Source organism: Limulus polyphemus, unplaced genomic scaffold, assembly GCF_000517525.1.
Source record: "Limulus polyphemus unplaced genomic scaffold, Limulus_polyphemus-2.1.2 Scaffold74, whole genome shotgun sequence".
Lineage (NCBI taxonomy): Eukaryota > Metazoa > Arthropoda > Merostomata > Xiphosura > Limulidae > Limulus > Limulus polyphemus.
This window is the reverse complement of record NW_013665684.1, coordinates 584,290-610,874: the sequence shown is the minus strand read 5'-3', so window position 1 is coordinate 610,874 and position 26,585 is coordinate 584,290. Positions and strand designations below refer to the sequence as shown.

The following is a 26,585-nucleotide window of genomic DNA, read 5'->3' as shown; positions in this document are numbered from 1 at the left end:
AGAATGGGTAGTCTTCGGATGTTGTAGAGGCAGTATTCTTAATAGAGTTTAAGGACAAGCTTGATAAGTATATGAATGATAAGGGCTGGCTTTAAGATATTTAAATTATATTAATTTAGTTTAGAAGATGGAACAGCCTAGACGGACTGATTTGTCCCAAAATGTTGTGTCATACATTAAAAAAGTATGTTATCAAAACAGAATTACTCCTCAAGTTGTTGCACCATCTGAACCAGAAGCACTGAAACAACTAACTTCCCCAATTTTTCAGTTCTTTTTTTATTTAGAAGTAAAATTTCTAAAAAAGTCGACCAAAAAATTATTATAACGTAAGCCAAAACAGCAACAGCGTGTAAGATAAAACAACAATATAAGAATTGTCAGGATTTTTATTGCTTCGAAACAAAGGTATTACAGACACCAGAACAACTGTGGATTATTAGGTTTGTACTTCCATTTTTGTCTCAGGTTGACTACATGGCTGATACATGTCAGAACCAATTTGTAAAAGATAAAACTTTATTATTATTATCAAAGGTTTCTCAACAGACTAATAGTAATAATGTGACATTTTGTCAATGGTATATAAAAGAAATTGTGGCTAGAGAAAAGTTGTGTCTTTTAAAACTAGTCACAGTTTTTGGATTTTTATCCTACATAGAAAAAAAATCTCCAAAAAGTAAAAATTACACATAAATAGCACTCATTTTTTGTTTAATATTTTATTGCTATACAGACTACTTTTGTTATCACATTTACACTTAACTTTTTTTTCCAACTTTTTTGTGTATACAATCCACATGTTGCCCTTTTAAGTTCAAAATATCAATCAAGTTTCAATACACAAACACAGACAATCAAACAATTCCCTATCTGTTTGAATGTCAAATTAAACCATAATGAATAAAGGTTTAAAGACAGACATCCATCCATTTAGAAAATTGTTTTTTTATCAAGGTGAAAATAATTAACTCAAACTATCTAAATTAAACAATATCTATGTTAAAACAAATGTTTATTAATTATCATATGGAGTGGCCCATCTTGCCAACTTGAGCAATTGTAACTTTCAAAACAAAAGGCAAATGTTTTTGTTCAATGTTTAAGATTTTGTTTTCTGTGAAACTTTTTGGATTCTTACTTTTGTTTTGCAGGAGTTTTGTGTAAAAACTTACAACTGATGTATGTCAGAATGACAAGCACCTGTTGTAACTAAGTGATATAATGACAGCTATATCGACTGTTTATCTTGGGGAAAACAATAATTTCATTTGTTCATTACAATAATTTCAGCACAAAACTAGCTGAATAACTTAAGCCAGAAACCTCCTAAGTTGTTCCATTGACTATTTCTTTATCTGTAGATTTAGACCATTTTGGTTCAGTTGATTTTTCTGGTCTGTGATAAGCCTGATGAGGCTTTCTTTGCTGTTTTGGTGGGACAGAATATCCATTGGCTAATCCTGTTGAAGTCTCATTACTAGCTTCACCATTGGTGTTGCTGTCTTCCTCCCCCCTAGCATTTCGAGGAGCAAAAGGCTTATCTCTATTTTCTCTACCCCTGCCTCTTCCAACATCAGGAGGTTCTGAATATCTATATTCTGCAAGGTAGGGCTGTTCATTGTAAAGTTGAGAATCTTTTTGATGTTTGCTACCTCTTCTATGTTGCCGTCTTTGCCTTTGAAAACCTTCAATGTATGACACACTTTCTAAAAAGTTTAAGAAATACAGCAATTAACTTTAAGAATAGAAAATGCATTAAAGTAATTAATAAATGTTCATTGATACTCTTCTTCAACTATGTAACAAGTTTTCATAGAAATTTATTATTTTTCTGACAATCTTCATACATAAAAATTAGCAGTATCTGAGACAGAGTTTATAATGAGGCTTTACGTTTCTATTGCATAATTAGGGAAATCCCTTATGCCATCGAATGGCTATAAAAGTATAGTAAATGTGGAAAATTCTCATTGGTGTCAAAGCACTATTAAACATACAAACATATGCATGAAAATTTCTATTATCAAACAAAATATTTCTTATTCTACATACTAACCAATTACAGAAGTGAATATATTTCTGGGAAAAACAATTCAATTACTGTAATACCAAAAAATTATCAGCTTTAAAGAAGAAATGCTAAAAACAGAGTATCAAATTAAAAATCATAAGGAGTAATACATAATTTTTTTTATGTTCCCACCTCTATCCATGCTTGCAATACTGGATACTTCATGGCTATCTAATAAAGATTCATCTTCACCTGTTACACGATGACGTCCTCTTAGGTGTGGAGGAAGGTCCAATACTCTGCCATCATCAGGAGTTTCTCGGCATGACCCTAAAGACAATAAACCATTAGTAAAATTTGACGATGCAGATTAGTAAAAGTATTACATGGAATAATGAAAAGCAATAATTATAAAGGAGAAAAATAATGGGCAAAAATGACTGAAAATAGAATTCAGATGCAAAGCAAATCTTTTTTTTTAGCAGTTTAACACAATATAAAAACTTAAAGTAAAAATACTACACTTTTTAAATAATAACCCTGAAGCACATTTGTTTTATACTTAAATTCAAGCACCAGACTTGATCATCTCATAAACACATGGTTTCTATATTCACTTAAAAGCTGGTTTCATGGTACAAACTAAAAATTTAAAATTCAACTAGTAACAATACATATAGTAAAATGAAAAACAATTTACAAAACTTCTAAATGGACATAATTCCATTAACACATGTTATTCACAGGCTGACTAAAATTCATAACTCACACCAACCCATTATCATCTTCACATCTTTTTGAACCCAAAGCCACACTGTTAAGTGATACCCTTTTGTAAGTTTTTTGGATCGTATCAAAATTAGGCATAAGATGTTTTATAAATTGTTTACCTTTATTTGTGAAATTTGGGGGCAAAAACGTGGGGATCACCTTTTAGAAAGTAATCAGGGAAAAATATTATTTCTGGTAGACCATTATCTCCTTTACTGTCTGGTAAGATATTCACAAAGTTCGACTGGTCTAGAGTGGAAAATTATTTGTATTGTAGGAAAGGTGTATTTACATTACTTTCCTTTAACCCTCTAATTATATTTAGGTCTATTTCCCCTGACATCAGTTCCTATAATGTTATGATGCAATCCAATATATTTTTGAGTTTACAAATACTTAACATAAGAGTAAAAATTATATGAATAAGAACCGTTTTTCAAATTCAAGTCTCTTCTAATATATATTTGAAATAACAGATGCACACAAGTTCTGAACATAACACATACAATTATATCAAAAACCACTTATTCAATTATAGTTGAAATTCCTATGTATTTTGACAATGGATTAAAAATTATCCTAAAGTCTGAAAACAAGCAATTTCATTTTGGGATGTACCTATGAAGTGTCATGTTGCACTGTCAAAAAATGATTTTACTTTTAATGTGCTCAACGAAAATTGGGGAGAAGAGCAGGGGTCTGAATTGAGTTACAGCTTTCAAATAAAGTCTGCCTTTGTAAAGGATTCCCATCATACTAGTTCTTGGATCACAGATAGTAGGAAGAAAGTACTTTATACGTTATTGGGTTTGTTTAAGATATTAGTAAGAGTGTCCTTATCTAAGAAGCATGAAACAAAAAAAAAAGTTTGCAGTTGATAATACTGTAATTTTTCTTCAGTGGTGAACCATCGTATCTGAATAAGATTTTTCCTCATAATTTATAATAGACTACTGTGTCAAATAAGAATACTTCTACTATGTAGTAATGAGTATGAAATACTAGCAAAAAGTTGTATGTTTAATATAAAATTCTGCATAATTAAAAAAAAATCCTAAAACCATTCATATAAGCAAACATTAGTTTGTGGTAACAGTATGCACAACTTCTTGATATTTACTGCACATTAACACTCCTTCTCAACTAAAGATGTAATGTGACTTCTGATATTCACTGCACTTTAAGGTTGATTGTCATGTGGAAAAAAAAAAAAAGAGTATTCCTTTTGTTGTGTCACTCGCAATATTCATTGCACAATAAGGGCAACCCATAAGGTGCAATGTTACATGGAAGTGATATTATTGTTATTTATTGCACAAAAAAAGTATTTCTTTTATTGTGTGTCTAGTAATATTTATTGGACACTGTTCTTGCTCTTCAAATACTCTTCTTCGATTTGTGTTTACATTGAAATTGAAAAGGTGTCAGATTATATCAATAAATAAATTAGTATCACTAGTCCTAAAATATCTTATATTTGTACAAAAATAAATTTAAATAAAATTACAGCCTTAACAAAAAAAAAGTGGAACAAATCAGACCATGGTTATAAGCTCCCCCTTAAATCCATGTCACTGAAAAAAAAACATAAAAATAGCAACACTATCATAAATAAGTATATAATGAGCAACTTAACCAAACTTGTATCTTAACTAGGATGATTTGAAAAATAAAAATCATTATATGTGAATGGCATTCTTTGTTGTCCATTATTTTACCTTTTTTTTCTGAACCTACATTAATAAATCACTTGGTTTTGTACTTCAAGACCATACAGTAATATCTGTCTTCAAAAACAAAAAGTATAAGCTCATTTATCTACTAAATAAATTCAGGCTGCAGATTTGAAGAGATATTTTTCTTCATGACATAAAATATTCTGAAATATCCTATACAGTTTTGTTTGTAAATAGTATTACATCATAGACAAATCTATAGCTACATTAAAAATATGGATTAAAACTTCCTCAATGACAAAAGTCGTAAAGAAATAAAGCTGGCAAAGTATGTTAGCTTTTAAGACTTATCAAGTTTAAAATAATATGTCTGCTAGTATATTTTATGACTTCCTACTTCTTAAATGCTTGTTTTTTCTTTAAGTAGATATAAACTTTCAAATTCGAAATGACCAGTTATGCGTGATACCTTTAAAGATAAAGAAAAAATTTTACTAGATTCTTCATCGATTGATCTCTTTTTACTTACTACACGTAAGTAGAAACTGAGCTCACAACACTAATTAGTTACCAATGGAAGTGTGAATCGGGATGTTTTTTTATAGGTATGATGAAAAGTGCAAGTTAACAAAAACATCTTAAAAAACACTATTGAATAACTAAACAATTCTTCCTTACTTTATATGCGATGCACTCCATTATTAGATACAAAAAATGGTTGTAATTCCAGCTTAAATAAGAGGTAAAATGTGTGAACTTTCTCTTGACTTTTTGATCATCTATTTAAAAAAAATTATCAAAATAATACTTTTGTCAACAACAGTTCCTAGATCATATAAATATGCAATGGCTTGTTTTGAATTTCGTGCAAAGCTACATGAGGGTTATCTGAACTAGTTGTCCCTAATTTAGCAGTGAAAGACTAGAGGGAAGGCAACTAGTCATCACCACCCACCACTAACTCTTTTATTAACTAATAGTGGGATTGATTGTCACATTATAATATCCTCACAGATAAAAGGGTGAGCATGTTTGATGGGACAGAGATTTGAACCCACGACCTCCAGATTGCAAATCAAGCACCATAACCACCTGGCCATGCTGGGCCAAATGTGCAATGAATCATAGGGTTAGTAGTTTTCAATTTACTCTTGTCAAAATTCTTAAAAGAGTACTAAAGAAACACCTTTTTGTTTCTCTGTTGATAAATTTGTTTCAAGTTAAATTAGTAAAAATTTTAACAATTACAGTACCAACATTAATTTTTAACTAAACAGTCACTCATAAAAATTCTTCACAACAATAAACTTTACAAAAGATGAATGTTTCAAATTAAGTAGGTCATGAGATTCAAAAATAAATTTATCTCTGTTCTTTGTTCCAGGTTAAGCACCTTAAGGTTTCAGGTTATTAATTACTTGAATTACTGTTAATAAGATAATTTTTTGTCATTGATCATTTATCTTACTTTGCAAATTATCATTAAAAGCTCTGTAGGTAAAGATACAAATTTCTTCTGTCCTATGCTTTCTTTGTAAAATTTCTCCCAAAGCTACACGAGGGCTATCTATACTATCCTTAATTTTGAAGTGATAGATGATTAGAGAGAAGGCAGTTAGTCAACACCACCTATTGCCAAATCCTGTGAGACCAATAATGGGATTTGATAGTCATTATTATAACTCACTAAAAGCCCTAAAATGCAGAGCACAATTTTGTTTTGTAAGTGGATGCAAGCCAAGAAATCCAGTGAGGAAAATGATAAGTAGTTGAATATTGTATATAGTTTTGTAAACCTATTTTCAAACTTGAGCCTGACGACACTAAAATATCTCTAAGAACTTATAAATTTTGGCAGCAATATATACACACACACAGTGTTTAACAAAAATAATTTTTTAATCTAGTTTTCTTGTATTTCTGTGTAGTGGACAAGCTTATTATTTTATCCAGAATATCGCAAGTTTTTACTTTGGCTCAATTTGCAATACACAGAAGCACTGAGAGGTAGAGTAAATAAGTTCTGAGACTTGCATATACAAAAACGTGGTTTCAGTTGTTTTTTTTTAAAGTCTGTTGTTTATTATCTGTACTTTCCATATCACTTAATGTTTACCTTACTAACTTACATATTGTTCACTATATGACACTACTGGAACTGAATTATGAATAATTGTAGTTTTGTTTTTCACTAAATGATCAAACTTTCTACAAAATGTATGACTAATTTATAAACTTGTCATATAAAGTTTAAGATCTAATCATTTTCTAAGAGTATTATTTGGACACCCCCTTATGGCATATCTTATTTGTTGCCTGTTTTAGATATGGAAGATTTAAACAAGGTTTCTGCAAATCAACATGAGACATCTATACATGTCAAACAGTATCTAGTATTAAAAGGGCATTGTTCAAAACATCTGCATTTAGAAAAGTTTTAAATAAATTTTCTATAGTGATTTTTGTTTGTTTGATTGAAGTTAAGCACAAAGCTACACAATGGGCTATCTGTGATCTACCCACCACGGGTATCGAAACCCAGTTTCTAGCACTGTAAGTCCACAGACATGTTGCTGTGCCACTGAGGGGCTTCTACAGTGATAAAATATACACAAGTTTATTTGTTTTGCTGAATTTCACACAAAGCTACCCAAAGTCTATCTGCACTAGACATCCCCAATTTTGGAGTAAGATTAGAGAGAGGACAGTCCGTGAACAACACCAATTAGCAACTCTCTGTCAACAAAGCATGGGATTATAATGCCTCTGAAGCTGAAGTACAAACATGTTCAGTGACAGCATTTGATCCTGTGGCCCAATTGCCTTAACCACCAGGCCATGCTAGACCCTCGTATATATGAATGTAGTAAAAACAGAAATTAAAACAATGATAGAAGTTACTTTTCTTATAGGTAATTTTGTGTAATACTGTTAATAATGAAATATCTTGAAAACGAAATGCTTATAATATGTGACATTCTGCTGATTATAATAATTGCTACTATTTTTGTTCATAGTCAAAGTAAAAAATATTTTCTTACCAATTGTTAGTATTAAATTGCACTCTGACATATGGTTGCTTTCCAAATATGGTTGAAAGTTACAGATCATATTTTCTTAATGATTACAATCCATAATGCATCTTCAGAAATACAAATGCAGTCAAGCTTTGATAAAGCCTGGAATGACCCTTTCAGGCCCCGTTTTCTTCACATTTTTTCTTATACTCTTACCAATAACTGTTATAAATACAATACTCTATAAAATCAGGAATAATGCATGTTAATATCAATACTTTTCTTTCTTTTTTTAGTAATAAGGATGAATGAGAAGCAAGCAGGGTAGAAAGGGTCTACACCAGCAGCAGACACAGAGAAATTAAAAAAAAAGAAGAAACAAGACTCCAACTGGAGATTTTCCAAACTTGGTAGCTTTATTACAACATGAGGAACATTACCTCTCAATACAAAAAATGAACTGAATGTGTATAAATGAGAAGCCATGGGAGAATGTAAAAATAATCAAAATCTTCAGAATCATAAAATACAATGATGTGGCCCAAACTGGTCACGAGACCCTTTCTTGTCTGCTTGGCTCACTCAACCCGGGAGTAAGCAATGGATTGTTTTCAATCTCCAGGATAACAAGTCATTGCTAAATTAACCAACAACGACATGAAAAATTTCTGATGGAACAAGTACCATCAATGTGATACTAAATGGTAAGTTAGTCGAATTGATTTCATCAACATTGGACATGATCAAGCTTTGCTAGTTCGAGTACAGATGGCACACAAACCCAACAGCAGCTCTTAACAACAAGCACAATGATGGTACTCAAATACTAGGCTTAGAATATGGTTAGTGAGCCACACAGATTGTTCATAATAAGACATTTCAAGATCTTGAAAATGTATTTGTTAATGACAATAATTTGTCATAGCCTTGATAACACAGGAAATTTTTTAAGGTTACATAAAACAACCTTACCCTGTTTTTTAAGGGAAAAAACATTAGCTTCTGTGTCTTTTAAAACCTTTTACAATATAAGAGTTTAGGCAAAAATTAATTCAAGAGTTACTTTTACAGATAAGTATTTCCAGATACCTTCAATTACCAATCTACAATGTGGGATTAAAGATTTTGTAACGAATAATCCTGTAGTATTTCTCGTATTACAATCGTTTTTTTTTAAACAATTCTCATGCCTATACTGATGTTTTCAGTAAGGTTACATTATCAGTTCCAGGTAACTTTAAATGAAGAATTGGTTACAGTTGTACGTCAAACAAAATTAGATGAAATGATTAGCTTTTCATCAACTTGTATATTGAATAATACTCCAAAAATTACTAACACACACATTTATGCATGCTGTTCAAAAGGAAAATATTCATACAGAAGTCTTATCTCATGTAATAAAATAACTTCTAACTGTTTTATAACAGATGACTTGTGATTTCATATTTAAGACTTTGGATTTGCTGCAGAACATTAATAGAATACATTAATATGCATAATGCCATTTCATTAAATTGGTAACTCAATAGGTAATTCAATAAACTTCTGTTAAAACATTCAATGTCAAAGAATATTTTTGATATAGAAACTGGTATTAATAAGCTGTGATCTCAAACTCTATGCATTTATTGAAAAAAGATGGTATTTGTCATACAAGTCCCAAGTGTCTCAAATATCAAGCATAAGGATCTTCAGTTTTAAGTAAACTGTTATCTACACACATTTGTGTAAACAATGCAATCAGTATAGGTTTTATTATATTTTGTGACTTTTATATTTTTTTTAGCAACAATAATTATAGTGTTGCACATCCTTTGAAAAGGCATCCACCCTCCATATGTTTGGATTTAAGCCATCTGTCCACACAAAATAGTTGCCCAACACAATTCTGTATACTATACATTCTTAATTTTTCTGAAAGAAATCCCAAAAAACTTTTTGGTCAGGTCCTTCAATCACACATTATTTATATCAGTAGGAAAACTGAGACTTCTCCAAAAACTAAGTTCTCAGTGAATAACTATTTGCAAAGCTTTAAGAGCATGGAACTCTCTGGTTCATTCCAGTGAGATGTTCTTTCCCAGGCTTTGTCTAGACATAGTCACTGCACATACTTACGATAAAATACAGGAAATTAACAAAGATGCAGCTCAGTTAACTGGTTCTTATCCATTACCATGATCATCATGAGAACCATGTGCTGCTCACCAGAGGGAAATAACTAAATAAAATAAGTAAGATTCATTTCAAAAATTAAAAAGGGAATTGAATATTCTATAAACCTAAGTTACTCCCTTTTTCTCAGATTTTTAGGATTACTGTACTTTACAACAAGACCACAAATTAAATGTTAATTAAATTGAGCCCAATACTTTGTGGGAAAACAAATACTGGATACAACCATCAAGAAGTTCAACCTTTTAATTAAATTAACTAAGTTAGAGAAGTTCATAAAACCTCAAGATATACTACTTAATTCCTTTACTAACAGCAAAAAATTTGGTATGCAACACCTACTGAACAAGAAGAAGAAACAGGATTAACCAAACAAAAAAATCTGTTGGATTTCAATAATCGAGATATAACAGCAGAAATAATCTAGACTGCTGAATGTTATAATTTTGTTTTCTTTGTTGAAGTTGTCAATGCCAGGTCAAAGTTTTTGGTCAATCAAATAGTCACTTTAGGATAATTTTTATTTTCTAATTGTGTTTCCTCTGTTTCCTCCCCTTGCTCCTCCTCTATAGCCACTTGCAGGTCCCCCCCTTTGGGAATTGTGATTTGTGGTTGTGCCACTTCTCTTGTCATTAGGGATGTAGTCAATGAGAGTTGCAGGATGAGTACCAGTACTATTGTTGTAGCGAGAATCTCCTGCCCATTTGCGACCAGGCCCCTGTCCTGATCCTCCACCTCTTCCACGACCTCTTGGTGGTCCTCCTCCTCTTCCTCTACCAACATCCATGTCAGAATTGTATCCCTTGTCAGGCCCACCACGTCGTGGTAATGGAAAATTCAAAATGCTGCCCATCTGAGACCTAAGTTGCTGGTCAATTTCTTGTTTTTCTTGACGTAGTTTTTCAACCTCCTATATATCAAAAACAGATAGCTTAAATGGGATTTTTTTTAAGCGTATCATTCTTTTTGCACAAGAAATATAAAAAAACATAATCACTGGTGTAACCAAATTCCATTTTAAGAATTGTTCATGTTATTTGATTGACTAATTATACTGTTAAGAGAGCACATTAATTCATTTCCCTCAACATTAGCAAACTCTTGCTTTAGACATGTTGATTATCAAATTTAAATACCAAAAATGTCACTGTGCAAATTTTTCAGTAATCAGTACACATTTATATAACACTTGCTGAGGAAAGGAAGAAAACGTTATTATACCAATAATTGGCCTGACAGTTTTCTCAAAGACAAGTGTCATAGCAAAATAATTAAATTTAAAATAGGTCTGACAAGATAAAAATATACTTGACTAGATCTTCTTTTCATTTGCATTTCCAGTACTGAATACTTGAAAATCATTACAAACTAGCCAACATTAGTCAAAGCCGATGAAATTTGTGTTTTTATATATACTTAAACTTTTAGAGATAAATCTCCTTTAAAAACTATGGTAGTAGTTTATTTACTTGGTGATGTTTGAAGCAAACACTCTTTTTCAAGCCTGTCACTTAGCAACAATTACAGGAAAATTTTGAAAAAAAGTTCCTGTAATTGTCATTAACTGACAGTCTTGTTTCTAGCTTGAAAAAGAGCATTTGCTCGTAACTTTACCAAGAAAATAAATTACTACCTTAATTTTTCTCTAAAAGTTTAATTTATATATATTAAAGTTGCTATTATTGCTCCATAAAAAGCTATTTACTACTTGAACAAATGTCTGGTGTAAAACAATTATATGACACTGACACTTTCAATGAGTGACATAACCTCTTCACACCCACATCACCAAGTCAATTACTTGAGTAGCATAAAACTGTTAATTTTCCCTACAAGTCAACTTTTTATAAAAAATCTTCAAACACAAACTTCTTTAATAACAATGTGGCATATACCTTAGTCATGAACATACTGAACTCAATTAAACCATACATTATATTCTTACATATTGATAACTATATACTACTGCATTTATCTAAAAACAATTTGAACACTGTTGCTGTATTCATTTGTTTTCATGATGGTCAGAGATTATTCAGTGAAACAAGCTAACTAACAGTGGATTAATTTGTCCTTGATTTTTTAATACAAAACATTGATGCTTTAAACTATGAAAATAACAACCTAAAGTTATTACAACCTTTTTTGTCATCAAGGTCAAATGATTGCTTAAAACTAACTATAATGGTATTTGTTTTTGATTACTTCATACCCATGACATCTTTGAGTTAACAAAAGCCTTGAGTCATGAATACAAGTTAGAAAAAGCTTTGATATTAGTTAGTGTGATCACACCCACTTGTGATGAAAGGAGATTTGTTCACAAACATCAGTGTGTTCTTTTCTATGTTATCTTATATGGATGCATTTCATCAAAAATTTAGTACTCATGTTATCACTGGTTAAAATATCTTTTTTTTTATTCATTTGTTTATTTACATGAATATCTATGTTGTACACACATAGACACACATCAAAAACCTTAGTTGACATTTTACAGGTAATGAGGTGCAAGAAGTAACACATTTGAGCTTGCCAGAACCCTTTATGTTGTTTGCTTTTGTTTGCAAATATATATTGTTCTGTCACTTGTTTCATCAAATAATAATAATTACATACATATACTTGAATGGTTGGCATTTTTTTCTCTCTTTAATCCCAGTTACATCATATAAGTTAACATACTTGTTACTCATTCTTTTTATTACTTTTGTTTATATCTTCCTTAAAAACATTATACTTCCCCATTTTGGAATGAAGATGAAATTCACAAAAATTTCTCAAGATATTAATGTGCTAAAAAGATTTAATAAAAATTTATTAAATATGGTAAAGTGCTGAAGCATAAAAAATAAATGCAAGAAAAATTGAGAAAGTGATGGTCCAAAACATGGATGCCCAACTTCACGTTCATGGGCCAATTTCTCACGTGGTTTGTATTCTAGGGACCAAAACTATATTACCAGGTAAAGTACATTCAGAATACTTAATTTAAATTTGAATTCCTACTGTCTACTACAGACCCTCAGTTAATTATATGATTTTGAATAAATAGCTGAGTTAACATTTGAAGAACATTGTCAGAACCATCATAGGTCTGGTTTGCTTGGCCACAGTTTTGCTTTCCATTTTATTTATTTGGCCAAGATAAAATATGATAAAATAAACAAAAAACAGACTTGATAAAATAGATCCAGCCCACTAATTAGCCATCTGTAGTCTATAGTTTCAAATTGACCAACACAGAGAAACTACAAATTTATAATAGGGGCTATTACTTTATGATAATTTTCAAGTTTACACCCTACAGTTTGTTTTGTTTTCCTAATTGCTTTTACTTCGGTAAACTTAGAGCCTGAAACACACACATCAAGCTTTCTATACACCATGACATAATGTAGTGCTGAGTTTTACAAAAGAATAATTGTTTTCATACAAAAATTATAATTTGGTAGTTAATGATAAAAGAAGTACTCCACACAGATACACACATAAGGAATGATACAACTTACCCTCAAATGGGCTAAGTGATATTCTAGAAGAATTTTAGCATTTGTAATGCTCTCAACAGTTCCTACAAAAACAAATGGAACCTAAAAAGAAAAGCAGATTGAAGACTTTTAAAACTGTTTAAAAAAAGTAAATGTAGGAATTTAGTTTAACTTTTCATGCTAAACAATCTTTATTTCCATATTTAAAATGCAAAGAAAATGTGGAACCAAAAACCTGCATATTTTCCTTTCCAGCCAGCACCATAAACCATTACCACTTAATATTATGATATTTAAATCACAATATGTACGTAAAACATGTACGGATTACATAACCTCAAAGTTTATTTTGTAAAATTACTAAAAGGGAAACTGATGATTCTTGTATTGACAAAAGGTATTTGGTGAGACTTTGCTCTTGTAGGCCCATAAGAATCATTAATTACTGTAAAACAGTTAAGACAAAAATCAGAAAATTTCATGGAAATCAAGCATTCACGTGTTGCTCAGAGCAATAGGCAATTTTTTTCAATTAGTTTCCTTTAATATACATTTTAACCTATTTATTTAATTATATTTTTCATCTACAAAACATTTTTTTTGTATTCTATAATATTTTATATTTTGTATCCATTTTTATTAGTTGTAAAAAAAAGAATTAGTTTCATTCAACAATAAGCTTATACTCTCAAGCTGTTGCAATTCTAATATTAAACCACCCCTGCAAATCCTGTGAATGCCTCTTAAGAAAAGTGAAGAATTTAGTGACTTTATGATGTTCTTCCCAAGAGATATCAAATATGGGCCTATCCAACCAAAATGAGACTCTCATACCAAGTCTAATTTCCATAGTAAGAAGAGATATTCTTAACCTCAATGGTTTAATTCAGGTCCTTGGCTGAAGTATAACAAAACCAAAGATACTGCCAGGATTTGTTGCAAACTCCATTATGATGGGACATTTCAATAAGGTGGCTACAGATAGTAGTCCAAAGCATTAGAAGCTAAAATTAGCTTCGACAAGCATGTCAACAGTCACCAACTTGCTGAATGTATGGAACCTTGAAGTAATTTTAATAAAAGTGTCCTTGTTCATACAATTTTCAGTAATTAACAGAAGAATTTTTGCTAAGAATGAAGAAGAAAAGATAGTAGAGACAATTTTTAAATGAAACGAAGTTCTAATCCAACAGATTTCTTCTCAAAGTTGAGCTTATTGCTTGCTGGAATCCAGATACAGTTGAAAATGTATAAAAAAAAAAAGCCTGTAAATTACAATATGCTCTTTCAATTGCATTTAAACATGTCCATGAGTGAATAACTGGTTGGAAAGGCATGAAAAGATGGAAAGTGCTTCTCTGATTGGTATAAAGAAACAATTACTGGTATCTCAACAAATGAATAGGATATGGAAAGTTCAAATTTTATATTCTTTCTTGTCAATAGTGTAGTTTATGTTTCTAATTGGTTAGGAACTGTAGAAGCTGTTATGTTGAAGTTACACAATGTAAATGGAAGAAAAATCAGTGTGCAATAATGGGGGTGGAGGGGTTGTGAACCCTTCATTAACATGCCCCTTGTTCAAAACTATCATCCCAAAAGTTCGGTTGAGATTGGCCCAGCAACCTAGGAGTAGTTAAACAGACAGACAGACAGGCAACAGATATTTGTGCATTATATATATAGATTTTTTAGTCATATGATGGTAAGGTTGGTCAAATAGATCAAGCCCATATAGTGTTAGAATGGAGAAAATAACATTTAAAAATACAAAGTTTACTGAAACAAATTTTTTTGATATTTTTTGTTAAACTATGGGCATGATGGTGAGTAAAATAAAGTATGTGGCCTAGCGAAGTACCGTATAAATATTTGTTGTAAAATTCTTATCAATGCTACAAGTGTAGCTATCAGTTTGGCCACCGATTTTAATTCCATTCCTTTAAGTCGCACACTCAATCCTTTTTTTGGCTGCACCTTTTTTCACATCTAAGGTGTTTTTGATTAGATATCACGACTTTTTGTCAATGTACACCAACAAACCACACCAAATAAGAAAGTGACACTCAACAGTAACCAACATTAGCTTTAGGATCACAACCTTATTATTCGAAACAGTCTTTTTAATTTACAGATCCAATTAGATTCTTCAAAAAATATAGTGGTAGTTTTTCCTCTCTAAAACAGTGTTAATAGCTTCCTTTATACTAACGCCATGGAATTTATATTAACAGTTTCTTGTCATTACCCCCATGTGATCAGTACAGCCATATAAAGTATCAATATTTAATGCTAATTTCTTAACTCTCTCTATACTGGCTGTGTCAAATTGACCAACCACATTACCACTTTATACTCATTTAAAGTCGCTAGTTTTGACACTACTAACTTTTAATATAGAAAGTATGTCTTTACAAAATTTGCCAGAATTTCAGTAAACATTACAAGTCTTTCACATATAAAAAAATCAGATTTTTTACTGAAGTATTTTTCCTAAACAATTGACAATTCTCTTTCCAGAGAACAACATAATATAATATGCCATTTGCTAGATGAAAACCTTGGCTTTTTATTGGTCATAACTAATATAGTATTAAGTGTAAGAGAAATATTAACAAATCCTGAAAGTTGATGTGACAGGTGGGTGTGGCAAGAGGGGTCTGATTTTTCTATTTGATGACTCTGTAACCAAACAAGATCGAAGGCTATAAAAATTATGGTTTGTCTGAGTGATGACGATTTTATTGTGAGTAATTAACAATAATTTTCATACTTATTGGAGAGGTGGTGAATAAAATAAAGAGGGGATGCCTAGAGAAAAAATGTCACATTTCTCACACTAGAGAAAATGCAAGATTTATTTTTATGTTGCCTTATAAAACTAAGAACTAAAAACTTGTATACTACTAAAACATAGATTATTAGCTACGATATTATGCTATACTAATTGGTATAACAAGCAAAAAGTAGTTTAAGTTTTGAATGTAAGTCACTAAAATCCTCAAGACATGCACAATAAAGGATGTCTTTAGCTAATTTCATGCAATGCTAAATGCTCTTTAATTAGGATAATTTCATAAAAGTTAGTAAATCTGTGTTGAAAGGTTGGCATTGAATAATCAATAATAACCATCCACCCATATGATTCTTTTGAAAACCTGAGCTAGAAACTACTAATCTAGTTTGCTTGGTCTAACCAACACTTTTGCTGCTCTAAATCAGCCATCTTTAATCCGAATGACAAAAACTAAAAACTGTCCACTTTATTCTTAGGTCAAACTATAGTAAAACGTTAGACCAATAGCTCACAACTTTTTTGCATAGGTATGCACAAAAATTTTGGTTAAATATGAACGTTTTTTGCATCAGTGTACCAAATTTGAAAAAAAAATACATAATAGTATGTTTTTCTATCACATAGTTTTCATACTTTTGATGTGAAAAAAAAAAAAAAGTGGTAGAAATTTAACCAAAATTGTAGATGTTATATCTCATGTATTTCTTAATGGATTGCTTTGCAATTTGGTATGTAAAGTAAGAATCTAGTAGAGCACATCCACTATCACTAAACTATCACTCCTATCACACTGTGTCCTGCAGGTTGTTTTTTTTTTGGCCACAAGACACACTACCTAGTGTTTGGATAAACTTTTTTTTTTTCATTAAAACCTTATATTTTATCTGTTATTTTCTCTACCCTAACTCTACATGGACTCCATCAACTTGACCAACCTTATAATCAACACAAGAAAATACAAAACAAATCTAAATTAAAATTTTTTTCATTCTGGAATGAATGCAGACTCAACTAAAAACTACAGCTGTTTATCTTAAACAGCTTATTTCTACTTAATTTTATTCTCTTATTGCCCTTTGAACCATGTCTAACTAATAACCCTGCCACTCAGTGAATATACAGCTCACATTACTGTATTGAATGACATAACACACAAGCTGATCATGAGCATACCTCATGAAGAATTTTTATTAGTATTATTTTTACCTTACCTAATCTAGCAAATTTCTAATTATTACATTTTAGTTACATTTATAACAATAAATAAAAATGTTAATGAAAAAATAAATATTGTACTTACCCTTGATTTTTTTTTTTGCTGTTAGATGCCAATGAAATTTAAGCCTACATTTTTTATAATGATGGTACAAGTATACTAAATGATTTTTGTTTACTTAATTATTAGATATTTGTGAAAGAGAGAATGTGAAAGGTGGGTATGTCAAGTGGGTCTGACTATCTAGTTTATGTCTCTGTAATCAAAGGAGATTTAAGGCCATAAAAACTTGAGATTTTGTTTTAGTAATATCTAAATTACAAAGAGTAATTTATGTTAAATTCTGTCCTTCAGAAAGGTAGTAAGTAATTTAGAAAAAGGGGAAGATCGAGAGAACAAATGTCACAATTCTCATACTAGGGAAGACTGAGAATTTATTTAAACATTTGCTTATAAAATTAAGAAATTAAAACTTATATAATATTAAAATTTGATTTATTATCTATATGATGATGCCAAGTTTATTTGTATACATTGATAATAAAGTAGTTTAACTAAATTTTGAATGTAATTCTGTATAAGGTCATGACATGTGCACACTAACTTACCCATAGTGAGAGGATTAACTCTTTCACCACGAGCTCAGTCACTGGGACCGACCTCGTAACTATTTTGCACTTGTTATAGTTTTTATGTTATAGCTTTTAAATTAGTAAGTGTGTGTTAACAAAGTTTGGCAGATTATCAGTCAACATTACAATGCTTTCATAGACAAAATATCAAATTTTTGTTATAAAGTTAAGGTTTGTTAAGCAATTTTTTTCTCGTGTCTTTTTTCTTTTCAAATGTTGACAATCCAACATGCATAGTAATTTTCATTTTAAGATTAAAAATACTTTTCACCATCAGAAAATTTTCAAATTACACATGCGAAGTCTTTATAATGTACAGATAATTATCAAACTTTTCTTAAGAAAAAAAAACTTTATATTTTATCTGTTATTTCACTAACGAATCTCTGCATGTGTTTCATAGAATTGACTGATCTTGTAACCACCATAAAAAATTAGGAAATAAATATAAAGTATACTTCTTTCATTCTAGAATGACAACAAATTATAACACAAAAACATAAATGTTTAGACTAAATAACTTCAATCTCATAACATTATACATTGATATATATTTATTATATTGACTTTTTATCCATGCCTGGCTAACAATACAGAAGTTACAATGATGTGGCACACGTGCTTTCATGTTACCATATCCAATAATAAAAACTAATCTTCAGTCTTTACAAAGCGACTTCTCTTGGCTGTGTTTTAGTAGATTAGTATTTTGTAAAATACAGTCACAGTTCCATTATTATACATTATATATGTATATATAGATTATTACTATTTAAAAATAAGTTCTTAAACTTATTTTTCTTAAAATATAAAACAGTAAATAAAGAAGTAAAACAAACAATTATCTCTTCTAGTTATAACCTTTATACTCGGTTTCTGGTTGACATAGGTTGCTAAGCCTTTTAAAATTTTGCACGTGGAGAATATGAAATGAAGTAATTTTTTTTTGAGGTTTTATATATACAGTTGAATAACCAAAAAATCATAAATTACTATACTGATTCCACTATAATTTATCAAGCTTAGTAATTAAGCAGTATTTGGGTCTAAAAAAATATGAAATTTTGAGCAGACTACAGACACAAGCTACCTCCTTGAAATCTTGATTCGAAAGAACAATATAACGTCCTAACACATCAAAATGGTTGAGAAAGCCACTAGAGGGACATTCTGAGCTTTCAATTGGTTATTCACATCTCATATATTGAAGTAAGTGTATATAAGGGACCGTTTCCAAAAATTGAAAGAGGTGAGCAGGGCCATTGTGTTTGATTCAGGATGAGAGATATCTCAGCAAATAGAAAAGATATGAAGTTCTTATTTTATATTCTAGCTTGTTAATATCGGTAATTTGAGTTCCTAATTTGTACAAAACTATAGACTTAGTATTTTGACATTACAAACATCTAATCGGAACCAGTGCTGCATTCAACATACCATGTAACACATAAAAATCAATGTTTAACTGTGTTTTTTTAATAGTTACTTTTAAATTAAAAAATAAATAATGTATAATACTAAAATGTATTCATGAAATAGTAGTTCAATAAAACTTTGAATTCGAGTCAACAAATGTGATGACATGGCCTTTGACCTGTGACCTGTTTGAAGAGGGTTAACTGATTTAATTTTAATTTCAATTAACTGAGTAGTACATGAAGCCCTTAATGATTTAATTGCTGCTCATAGGTAATACGTCACCCAGCTCTAAATTACACACATACACATTTTAAGAGATTATGAAAAGAATCTGCTGGAAAAGATGTTTGTTTTTAATTACACGTCAAAATGTACAATAAGCAATACTTCACCTCTTCCTGAGGAGCCTGATTTTCATTGTCTCCCTCTATCTTCACTCTTACTATTCCCGACTTATCCACTATTTCTTGAATTATACGCCCATTTTTTCCTATCACTTTCCCTGAGAAGTGAAAATTTTCATTTTAATATTATACACAAAGAATTTCTTCAATGTAAATAAAGGTAAACAATTAATAATATAGGTAGAGTCAAGCATTTAATTCAAACATACATGTGTAGGTTTGTTTATAGACCTTCATGCAAAATTATGTGAAGGCAATCTGCTCTAGCAGTCCCTAATTTAAGCGATCGACTAGAAGGAATGTAGCTACTTAACATCACCCACTGCCTTCTTTTGACTGAATAGTAAGATATGACTGTCAATCTAATGATGCAACCATGGACCCAAAATATAAAACACTTTTTCTTTTTGGGGCAGTAAGAAGGAGTAAACCAAGGAGTTCTGATTCACAGTATGGCAAGCTAACCACTCAACTCAAGTCATCCACAGAGATGTAGAAGAACGTGTGATAAATATGCAAAACCTTTTAATAATTACTAAAACTTCTTTAGAGCAGGATGCCAAGTTTGATAAAAGAAAACCAAATTATCAACAAAAAAATTTATGAGAAATATCATAAACTTATATTAAGCTACATCTGATATACAAACTTTAAAAAACGGATGAATCCACAATGAAGTTTAATTGGATAAAAGCCTTTGAAAATGTTTTTTTGTTCATTAGAAATGTCGAAAATAGCTACTTTTACCAAATTGACATGTGTAAACCTACAAAACAATATCTCGAAGTGGGGAGTTTCTACATTTTTGTTCCAAAAATTGGTAAAATTACATGCTATATTTTCTTCCAAAAACTGCTTTAAATGTATCCACAAGTGATCCATAGCAGATAAAGAAGTGATTTATAGCACTATTACATCACTACAATGTAAATGCAAGGTTGGAAGATGCCAAATTGAAGGCTCTGATGTCTGTAAAAGATGTGGTTGTGCCCAGAATGGTAAATCAATTTTGAAGAAGATTAATTGCAAAAGGTGTGGACAAATTGGTGCATTGAAAAGCAATAATCAAAGAAAAGCAGTGAAAGTAGTCAATTACAATGAAACAACATGTGTTCCTAAAAGGAATGGGTCTTGGGATCAAAAAAGAATCAAAACCTTGAAAGATCTTAGGGTTGCATTTGGTCTACAGAATAAATTCCAGACGAATTTTCTAAGCAAACAATGTAGGACAACTTCGATTAGTTACAGCTGTAATGGATCATGTATGTTATCTCGTTTTTCCCACAAATGCTGATCAACTGAAAGAAAACGTACTTCGTAATCAGTCAAAGAAATGTGGGATGCTTGAGAAAACGTCCTGCATGTCATTATGCAGAGACATATGTCATGTTCACAATAACTTACCACATGGATCATTATGAAATGACACAATAATAGCAATGTTATGTACTCATTTGACTATGCAGCTAGTACAATTGCTTTTTACTTAGTTGATGCAAATGATGCAATTAGCATACCCAGCAGGAAGTTATATTCATCAATGAGAAAGAAATACAATGTGTTACAATTCAGTAGTATTGCTCAGGATCGAGCAATTGATAAAAAAATGACTCCAACACAGTAAAGAAAGCTGTCAGGTTATATTTTGAGTGATTTGAATTGTCAACTAATATGTTGAGGCAAGAAGAAAGTCGAAATTATCCTTCAGAAGTTTACCTGTAAACAACTTTCAATGCACATGTTCAATCAATATTCAAAAATATATCAAAATGACAACCAGCTGTGTAGGGCAACATTTTTAAATTTGGTTAATGCCCCGACAATAAATGATACAAAAGCTGCAACTACAGCAGCTATGCAACATCAATGATACTTTTGATTATTTCTCAGACGTTATTAGCAAATTACAATATGATATTTGACACAAACTCAAGAAACAGAAGATTACTATTTCTGTTCTCTTGAAATGTCATTTGGATGCAGCAGAGGAGAATAGTGATGAAACCAACAGTATCATATGAGAGTCTAATTGCATACAATATAGTTTGGACAAGCATTATGCTTCAATGTCAAGAACAGACTGAAATGTGTCATAAGTGTCAAATACCTTTCACTTTCATCGATGAATTGAAAGCCATCACAATAATTTTGAAGATGCAAGGACGACAATTAACTTATCAGGCAGGAATTAACACTGTCTATGTAGGAGTGTCTCGGTTTGTTCATCAAAATGGTATTTTAAATATCACCAGAACTTTACAATACTTAACAGTGTTTCCTTTTATAACAATATCTATATAATTACTGAGTCACAAGTTTTGGGAATGTCTGTAAATATCATAGCAAAAAGTATGAATTTCCTGTTCTTCTTTCTTCTACTTCTTTTCTATTACATAACTCAAAAACCAAAACAATGGTATCAACCAATTTCACTGAGGTGACAGTTTCAAACAGAGTATCCACTTTTATAAGCATTATTAATAACTAGTCGTAATTAAAAAAAATTATAATTCTAGTGTAAACAATGTTCTCATTACCCCCTTGAAGTTAGTTTTCTTATAGAAATTTGGTGTTCCTTTAAAAAGCTTGAGTACAGTACAGGGTGAAACAAGAATTACCAGCCAATAATAGATAAACAATAAATACTACAGTTGGAATCTCATTGTATTTAGAACTTGGTTATAAATACAACGTCCTATGTCAATTGAAACACTGCATTGAAAAAAACAAGTAAAGAAAAATCTTTTCAAAAAAAAAAACAAATGTAGTGATGGCTAATATCAGTGCAGACAAGATAGTAGGGATGGCACTTGCATCATCCCTACATACTTTCTTGCTTGCATTGTTTTTGAAGAATTGATATAAGTCATCTTTATATTTGTTTCCTTTTTAAAAAAGTTTTTCTCTTTACTTGTTCATGGAGCATCGAATATGGGTGTTTAACCAAAGGATTGCAATAAGTGAGAAAAAGCAAGATATTATTACAAACCATAAAACCAATGAGGGATTTGCAAAACTGGATTCCAAATTAAGTTCAATTCATTGTATTACCATAAAAAAAAAAGTGTAGAGCATTTTAGAAAACAAGGTCTTAGTCGATATGGAGCAATGGTGCAGTTAGTACCAAGAACCTGATCTCAAAAGCAACAAATTGCTAGAGGATTTACATATATATATATTATGATCATATATCATCTGGTAATGTCAAACATGACTATTTTGGAATATTGTTGATCTTAGAAGCCCTTAGAAATCAAATTCATATTGATTTTCTACATGTCAAGTGTATTACAATCCAAAGTGACAATGCCAGAGCTTATCAAGCGGCGTATTTAATAGCAGGAATATTGAAACTGAACAAAATGAGTCCTATCAAATTCAAGCAATTCATTCACATTGACACTCAAGATGGAAAAGGAAATACTAACATTCATTTTGCCAAGGCAGTGGTGCATGTGACGTGTTATGTCAGTATAGGAAATAAAGTTTTATCACCAACTCAGCTTGTTGTTGCTAATGGAGATAATGGAGGGCTATCAAATGTGATTCCAGTTTTGCACACCCTTGACAGAAGCAGACAAGCAAGTTCAAAGTAGCGTACTAGACACCAGTCAAAAAAGTGTTCAAACCAAATGCAAGTTGAGCAAATGATATCATTTTCAGCAATGATAGAGCTACAATGTTTGAATATTTGGATTTTGCACCAATTACCAATTTGAAGTTGACTTGGGAAAATGACTCAGCTGTTCTGTCGATGAAATATGTCTCAATGATGATGATAGTGGTATTTCAGAAATTGAATCCCCTGATTGTAATGATGTTGAGGAAGTTGGTGATGTTTAAGATGACATATATAATGTAACTAATTCTGCAGATGAAGCATACGATAATGAGGATTATGTGTAAGATTGCTCAATTGATTAAACACAAGTTGGTACCACAAAAGGAGTATCAATAATTCCAACTGGTTTCATTCAAAAATGGCACATGCACTGGAAACAATTGAAAAGAAGATAAAGAACCAAACCAACAATGAACAATTGCTGAAAATTTTTGCCAAGCCTTTGGACAATGTCATCTGTAGTGTGCACAATAAACAATTTTCAAGTATATAGAAAAAGGATCAATATGTGTGTAAAGGTTAAATTGGTGCAATGTCATTGCATTTTATATCATGGGAGCCAAGAGGTTCAGTGAATGTGATGATGTACAATTTGTTCAATTGTATAATGACAATAAACTTGAAGAGAAGTTTAACTTTGAAACTATTCAGTATGAACTGTCCAAACCAGGATGGGCAGTTCATCCATCTCATGGGAGATGTTATAGAAAGAAGTATATTACAACATATATGGATGACATTGTTCAAATGTTTGTAGATGGTGATTCTGGTTCCTCAAAGAAAATGAGTCCCTCCCAAATGAGAGAAATGTTGCAGATGAAATATTCCGATGCTCTTAATCTTCCATCAGATACTGAATTAAGACAGGCTATACCGTCATTACTTTCTTCTTGGAAATGGTTCTGCATCCCTTGCTGGTCAATGCAGCCAAAGAAGCACCTTGCATGAAATAGTGCTGGAAATCATTTCTTCGATATTGGAGTCTAATCTACTATCAAGCCATCGAAATGCTAGGAGGAAGTGAAACAAAAGTATCAACATTTGCAACAAGAGAATACACGAAAAAAAATTTAGTCACTGATCACCAGATAAAGTCCAAGATATCCAGTATAAAGCAAAAATTGATAAAATCAGGTACCAGTGCATCATGAACATTCTGCAATGCTGATGCAGGAAACACTTCTCATTGATTCTACAATACATTTTAACCCTTTTGTGTCGTTTTTTTGTCTTTGGGAATATCCTGAAATGGTGTGTCACTTTGACCATATTTTGCCTTCTACATCGCACTTTAACCTCCCATAACTTTATGAATAAAAATCCAATTTCAAATCTGAAGTTTGCTCTGGAAGTCTTACAAACAGATGCATTGATTCAACCTATCTTTTATAGAAATGATTGTGATGCATCCCTAGGACATAGAATGCATGTTAAAAATAACAGCAAAAATCAAAACTCCTCTTTATTATACCTGGTGGTAGTACATGTTTTCGTTGATTGAATACATTCCTGAAATTATCCAGATAAACAACTTCCATTTTCTATTAAATTTATATTAACTTTTATGAAAGATATGCCATCTGAACAATAACTTACAAAATCCATTCCTCTTAAAATCAAAATTAACGAGCCCAACTTAACAATTCTCGACTGACAGAATTTATTCTAAAGGCATTCTCTCAATCAATTTGGAAAAATAAATACAGAGAAAGTAGCTAAGTAATGAAGGGTTTCTAAATTTCTTGTTGAATGAATTATTCTAATAAACAAGATACACAAACTTAGATTTTCTAAACATATAACATGATATCCTTAGATAATATGTAGAATAATGAATAGAACAGATATTTGGACAAAACAGCAACCATTTTAATAATGATAACTAAGTGCAATTATAATGTTTTCTTTCTGTAATCAAATTCTACAAACCTTAAAATAAATTTCTACACAATATAAACTACAAGTAAACCTCTTGTCTGCAAACTGTTACTTTCAGTCAAGAATTTACAATACTTTGCCTTAAAGTAGTTAAAATAAAGTTCACTTATACTTGCTTTGACCTAATAAAGTATATACACTTAAATAAAAACATAAAACATTTCTACAAGATAAACCATTTATTTCTTAGTTCGGAATTACATCTAAGAAAAAAAATTGATAGTTAAATGAAACAAAAATCATCTAATGAAAATGATTAGTATAGAATAAAATTTTGGAACCTAAATTTGATCACACTGTATCTACTCACTAAAGTATCAGTTTTCTGATTCCGAAAAAACAATTTTTTAATTTATTTTTCAAATCAGATTTCAAGGGTTTAATAATCCCTCTCCTCAGTATATAATTAATTTCACATTTTATCTGTTCAACAATGCTTGTGAAATGCTTTGTGAAAACATCCTCTATAAATCACTAGATGTCTGTTCCATCAAGTCTGATGTTACTGATTTTTTTTTCCATCCACTTCTTTATTTTCAAAACCACTGATATGTTTTTTTAATTAATAGCACTTTCTGACCCTCTACAACTCTTTCTCAACATAACTGGAAAATATAATGAGGTTACAACTGCATGGCTAGTATATAAAATTAACACGATGACTTCACAAACTATTTTATTAAAATACTTACTTAAAAATTACAAAACTGAAGTTCAACATCAAATCTTCTGTGTTGTTTGATGATGTTCTACTTTACTGAATATGTATATACATCCTTATGCCAATATAGTATAGTTCTGAGAGGCAGTAGAGGTTATGAAATAAAAAATTATGTTTATTATAATTAGCCTTACTGTCATAGATGTACAATCACATGTAGGTCACATTTCAAACTTACCAACTAAGACTCTGGATACTAAAATTGACTCTTCTGAATACTCCAAGATACTTCTAGCTTTTCTCACTGCTTCTTCTGTCTAATATGTTTAGGAAAAAAAAGTATTTAATGTAAATAAAATTGACAGCATACATACAATTCCTATATAATATTTATGTATTTTATTTAATATTATAAATATATATATATATATATATACACACACACACATATTGCAAACATGATTTAACCAAAGAAACTATATGTAACTTTTAATGTAGTAAGTTAATCTTCAAGAAATTTGACAACCTTTTAGTACACATTAGTAAAAATACTTAATTAAAAATACAACATTATTATTATACATTATATGCAAACAAATATATGAACAATTCAGCAAAACTGTAAAACAGCAATGAAAAATTATATCATTTATACTTTTCTATAAATGGTATCATTTTAAAGTGAAAATGTCTAAAGCCATAACACTTAAAACTATTAGGTATATTCTATCAGACAATCAAAAATAAAA

The 26,585-nt window shown here is 30.7% G+C and overlaps 1 protein-coding gene across 3 annotated transcripts in view; it reads right to left on the bottom strand.

The window, feature by feature from the left end:
• Nucleotides 1–371: 371 nt before the first annotated feature.
• The window catches only part of LOC106466530 (synaptic functional regulator FMR1-like), a 48,645-nt gene continuing 22,431 nt past the window's right edge, over nt 372–26,585 (bottom strand). For 2 of the 3 annotated variants that reach the window (XM_013926824.2, XM_013926832.2), the window contains exons 10-15: nt 26,075–26,153; nt 19,604–19,713; nt 13,169–13,249; nt 10,326–10,566; nt 2,207–2,344; nt 372–1,709 (exon numbers count right to left, since the gene is read on the bottom strand). In XM_013926824.2, the coding sequence (XP_013782278.1) occupies nt 1,330–1,709; nt 2,207–2,344; nt 10,326–10,566; nt 13,169–13,249; nt 19,604–19,713; nt 26,075–26,153 (1,029 nt within the window). In that variant the 3' untranslated portion in view covers nt 372–1,329. Of the gene's footprint in view, nt 1,710–2,206; nt 2,345–7,869; nt 10,567–13,168; nt 13,250–19,603; nt 19,714–26,074; nt 26,154–26,585 lie in introns of those variants that run through there. The other variant, XM_022395024.1, reaches the window with a different exon arrangement.